General features: G+C 37.9%; 1 protein-coding gene across 1 annotated transcript; it reads right to left on the bottom strand.

Annotated features, from left to right (window-relative positions):
• Window positions 1-280: 280 nt before the first annotated feature.
• LOC149569828 (pentatricopeptide repeat-containing protein At4g13650-like) lies at window positions 281-5,004 on the bottom strand. Its single transcript, XM_089822556.1, has 2 exons — window positions 4,305-5,004; window positions 281-4,085 (listed from the first exon to the last, which is right to left on the bottom strand). Exons 1-2 carry the CDS (start codon window positions 4,333-4,335, stop codon window positions 1,081-1,083), a joined length of 3,036 nt encoding a protein of 1,011 aa, XP_089678682.1. The 5' UTR covers window positions 4,336-5,004; the 3' UTR covers window positions 281-1,080.
• Between the last annotated feature and the right edge of the window lie 978 nt (window positions 5,005-5,982).

Genomic DNA, 5,982 nt, shown 5'->3' on the forward strand with positions numbered 1-5,982 from the left:
AGACAAAAATATATTTGAGAAAACTTGTGAAGAGTTGTAATCTTAAAGCTATATTATAAGTTTACTTACATGTATAGGTGTAGCATATACATGTATATGCGTATGTGAGATTGTAAACAAATAGCAAAAGATATAAAAGGTTGAACACCCTGAGCAGTTATTGTTGCTGATTGTAAAGGAGTTGAAGCTTAATAAAGATTACAAGTTCATGGAGTGGTTTTTCTCCTTATGACGAATCATTTTTGAGGAATTTTGAGGGTTTTCTACTCGGCAGAATATGTGTCTCTATCTTCTGTGAGTTCATGTTTTATATTTATGCATGATGAATGTTATTTATTTGAATAAGTTTTGAATGCATTCAGTTTCTTGAATCTTCAAAGTTAGAATCTAAAAATTGATTAAAATCAGTGAGTTCTGATTCACCCCCACCTCGCAGAACTCTAATACTTCCAACAACCTCAACCGTTAAAATCAGTGAGTTCTGATTCACCCCCCCTCTCAGAACTCTAATACTTCCAACAACCTCAACCGGACAATTTGATTTTGTACCAACTATTGCATGAACTACGATAGAGTTGAGACCTTTGACCAACTCACTGGATTGATTTTGCAATTTTCTTTTGATCATTTTGCTGATTTACCAAGAGATCATCCAGATTAATCAATTTCTTTCGATAGAGGATAGGTGCAAGCAAATGCGTATCTTCCTCCATTTCCAAATCTTACCATCTACTCTGTATTTTGACTCCTGCAATAAATCAACGGCTCTGGAAGGTTCAGCAACCCAAGAAGCTGGAAATTCGTGAGGATACAACGTGAGCTTCACAGGGATCGCAGGGATGAATGCTCGCCCCTTGCTCAGATATCACATTGTGAGAGTCAATTGATCAAATTATGAGAGTCGGCATTGTAAAATTCTTGCTACTGCCTTAACCCATATACTCGATGGACTTCCGTATAGTTTCAATCTAATCTCTTTACCATAAAATCAATAACCACAGGATTGAAGCCAAATGTCAGACTTGCATGAAAGGGCTGGCCAGACTCATACAATCCAAGATTCATATGTCTGTTTCATAATCACCAATAATCTCCACAAGAACACATACCATCCCTAAAATGATGGAAACGGTTGGCATCCCTAACAACAATTTCACGGCTCATGAATTTCGAAATGAATTTAGTAGCAATATGGCAGTCATCACACATACGCAGATTCTTCATCACCCGAATTGTTGTCCCTGGGGCAGTGTTAAGAAGGCCAAATGCAATAGCTAGCTTTTCACTGTGATAATTGATTGCAGGATCTTTTTCTTCTTGATCTGTGTCATATAAGAGAAATTTGTTCCCAGGTATATTCCCTGCAGCCTCCATTTCTAGGGTTAGTTTCTCCAGGAAAGCATAAATATCTTCTGACTGTAGATGTGATCTGTCTCCTGCGAAAAATGCATGGACCTTGCTCTTTATATGAATCCAGCTACGACCAGGTTCCTTCTTAACTCCCCTGTCTTTCATAACTTTGCGTATCTTTAATGCATCATTTGTTCGTCCTGCTTTGGCATATAGATTTGATAAAAGCACATAAGTTGCAGATTCTTGTGGCTCTATCTCAATAAGAGCTTGAGCTGCACGCTCTCCTAACAACACATTGCCATGTACAGTACAGGCCCCAAGCAATGTCCTCCACACCAGAGTGTCAGGTTCAAATGGCATTTGATTGATAAACTCCTCTGCCTCACTCAAGTGTCCAGCCCGACCAAGAAGATCAACCATACATGCGTAATGCTCAAATCTTGGAAAGATTTTGTATTCACATTCCATCAAGGAGAAGTAATTACGACCTTCATTCACTAGGCCCACATGGCTACATGCAGAAAGAACACCAACAAAGGTGATGTGGTTTGCTGTTATGTCTTCCTGGTGCATTTCGTCAAAAAGTTGGAGCGCTTCCTTCCCATGTCCATGCTGAGCATATCCTGCTATCATTGCATTCCATGAAATCACATTTCTCTCTGACATATTGTTGAACTCTTGGAGTGCATCTACTATGCTTCCACATTTAGCATACAAGGTGACAATGGCATTTTGCATGGAGACATCTGAATCAAAACCGGTTTTTATTATCTGGTTATGTACCTGTTTTCCCTCTACTAAATTTCCAAGACTAGCACATGCACTTATTGTAGAAGGAAATGTGAATAGATCTGCCTTCAACCCAGACCGTTGCATTTGATTAAAGAGTTGCAATGCCTCCTCGCCAAGCCCACCCTGGGCATATCCTGCAATCATTGCATTCCATGAGATCAAATTGCGTTCCGACATTTTGTTAAATATTTTAGATGCATCTCCTATACTGGTACATTTAGCGTACATGGTCACCAGTGAGTTCCCTACGGAAACACTAGAATCAAATCCAGTTTTAACCATGTGTCCATGGATCTGCATACCATTTTCCAATGCTTCTAGACTGGCACAAGCACTGAGGACACTAGCAAAAGTTAAATCATCCAGCGTCAAGCCTGTCGATTGCATAGTCTGAAAAAGTTCAAGGGCTTCTTGACCATGCTCATGCTGAGCATAACCTGCAATCATTGCAGTCCAAGATATCGTGTTTTTCTCAGGCATTGTATCAAGAATTAAGCGTGCATTTTTAACGCTGCCACATTTTCCATACATATCGACAAGGACACTACCTACAAATATACTAGAGTGAAAACCGCACTTAATGATGTGCGTATGGATCTGCTCACCCTGTTCAAGAGCTTCTAAGCTAGAGCACAATCTTAAGAAACTGGATAACGAGAATTGATTAAGCTTCATCCCCGCCCACTGCATTTGGCGAAAGAATCTAAAACATTCCTCCCAATTTCCACTCCGTGTGTATCCTACAAGCATTATATTCCATAGCACATCATTGTCTTTAGATGTTTTCTTAAAAGCCAGACAAGCATCTTTTATATTTCCACATTTAGCATACATGTCAACAAAAGCACCTGCAACAAGTACATCTTTGAAGTAACCAGTTTTAATGGCTTCTGCGTGAACCTGTTTGCCTTCCTCCAGGGCATCTATGTCAGCAGCAGCACTTAAAACACTGGCAAACGTAACATAGGTAGCTTTAATGCCTAACCCGTGCATTTGAGCAAAATGTCGGAGAGCTGCACTGCCATTCCCATACCGGGCATATCCCGAAATCAGTGCATTCCATGAGATGGAATCTCGTTTACGCATTCCATTAAACAATTTTTGTGCCTTCTCCAAGATTCCACATTTTGCGAACATTGTGACGAGTGCATTTCCCACAGAAGTTTCTGAATCAAATCTAAGTTTTATGGCATGAGCATAGATCTGCTCCCCTTCTTCCATAGCTAATAGGCTTGCACATGCACTCAAAGCGCTGGATACAATGAAATGGTTCATTTTGATGTCTTGGCAATGCATTTCATGAAAAAGGTTCAGAGCTTCTTCTGCATATCCATTCTGGCCATATCCTGCTATTATAGCAATCCATGAAACTACATCTCGTTGAGACAATTTGTCGAACACTTGGCGTGCATCGACAATGCTGCCACATTTTGCATACAGGTTAATGAGGGCACTCGCTAAATATAGATCAGAATGGTATCCAGCAAGGAAAACATGGGCATGAATTCGCTTGCATCGTTCCAGCGATGCCGAGCTTACACCCGCCTTAATAACATTGATCAAAACAACCTGATTAGGCACAAACCCATCACGCAGCATCTGGCAAAACAGAGTCCAGACCTCATAATTGCGCCCGTTCTGAATGTACATAACAATAATTGAATGCCATGAAGCCAAATTTCGTCCCCACATTCTATCAAACAGTTGGCATGCATCCTTCAATTGCCCACATTTTGCGTACATGTTCAAAACGTTTTGTTCCAGGAAAACATCTGTTTCGAATGCAGTTTGAACCATGTGAGCACGTACCTGCATACCATTTCTCAAGGACTTGGGGAAGCATCTCTCCAAAAGCCCTGCGTAAGAATTGAAACCTGAGGAAATACCCCGTTTGGTTACGATATACGAGATGCCAAGTCTACTCCAGAACATTACTTCGTCTGCTAATACGGTACAGAGAATAAATCTATTATTTTCATATTTCACAATAATGTCATTGTGTGATAAGGGTTCTGAAAGTGCACAGGCTAGAGTAGCACCGCACGAACAATTAAATCTACGATACGAAACTAATACGCGCAGCTAAGAAAAACTTGAAACCCATACCCAAATGTGCGAGTTTTGAGTATTTCATTATTACTTTTAACATATGGGCTTACCTGAATTAGATGCCTGTTTCCCAAATTTCATTGCAGGCGACAATAGAAGAACACGCAATTAATCTGCAGGGAAGACCAGGATTCTTACCACAGTGCAAATCTATGGCTGTAAAAAAGAGCTTGAAAGGAGAGTTTAAAATGATAGTTAATTCTTGACTGATATCCTCCCTACAGGACCAATTTTGACCAATTTTCAAAAAATAAAAAATATCTGAAAATTTCAATATTTGATCTTCATGATCTTCATGGTTTTAGTCAAAAACAACAAAAAACTTGGACAAAAATTACTATGTTTTTGTGAATCAGGGAAAAAAAATTGTTTGACTTTGTTTTGTCGTCAGTACATTTTGTTCATGATTAAAAAGAAAAGATATATTTTAGTAGTCATACATGCGCACCATTCAAATCTAAAGATCTACCCCTTCAAACTCCAAAATTGACTACTTTACGAAAGGCTATTCATATGATAATGTTATTACTACCAATCGCACCTTGGTACGCAATAAGTAGGCCCAATATAATTTGAAAATTAATTCTTAAAAAATCTATAACTAAGAAAGATAGATATCTAAATTAAGTCTTCTAAGTATATTTCTTTATTGTACCTTTCATTTCACATCTCTTCAACATATTTATTGTAAAGGTGTAATTACTAATTGAAATGTATTTTTTAATTTGAATAGTTTTTATATTACTAGTTTTTGTCAAACAAGTCTAATGAACAAAATCCTTGGATAGTTAAACTAAATTTGAATTGGTAAGGATACATGTCTCGTTGAACTTCCTAACAAAACTTTAGTAATCTAATGTAATAGTGTGTGACAATATATTCTTATGAGTCAATAGACAATGGTAACTCTTAGTCAAGTAGAATTATGGGTTGATTAAAAAACCACCTATAGATCCTCAACTTTATGTTGATAAATGTGAGTTCGTGGTTGGATCAAATTACAATGAGTCTTTGCTTCTTATTTAACATGTTTATGTTAATTATAGGTTATGATGCCTGGGGTAATTGAGCCACGGAAATTTGTAGATGCTTCAAAGCTTAACCTAATGCAATTGATTGCAGTTGCAATATCCATATAGTTTCTTTATAACCCGTAAATCCTTTCTCATTGTATTAAATGCATTGTCTCTTTATTTGTATTAGAGACAAAATACTACAAATATTCTTTTCTATTATGTGTAACGTGCAATGAGGACGAGGGGTTCGTATGTACTAGAAGCAAAAGGACTAAAATTGTTGCAAAAAAAGAGTACACCTATTGGAATTGAAACATCACTCAAATTTTTTGAAAAGTTGAAAGGTAATTATGTGAATGCAAATGATAGTCAATCGATGAGGAAGCGTCCAAACAAGGTAGTTTTTTCTTTTTTTCCAAGTCACCTCTCTCTCTCTCTCTCTCTCTACCTACCTCCCTTCCCCCCCTACCCCTCTCTCCTCTCTCTTTATCCATCTATTTTCTTCTCTACATATCCCTCCCCTCCATACCATCTCCATCTTTGTCTTCGCCTTCCTCTCTGTCTCTATGTCCTTACCTCTTTTTTGGTCATCCTTAAACATCACACACTAATCAAAAAATTAAGCTTTGAAAATTAAGTCAACTTTGACTATTAAACACTCTTAGTCTAGGAATCAAGCCTTAGTGTATGATGTTTAAGACATCCGCTATTT

The sequence above is a fragment of the Cupressus sempervirens genome, chromosome 3, assembly GCF_028749045.1.
Source record: "Cupressus sempervirens isolate cs-2001-9-10 chromosome 3, ASM2874904v1, whole genome shotgun sequence".
NCBI lineage: Eukaryota > Viridiplantae > Streptophyta > Pinopsida > Cupressales > Cupressaceae > Cupressus > Cupressus sempervirens.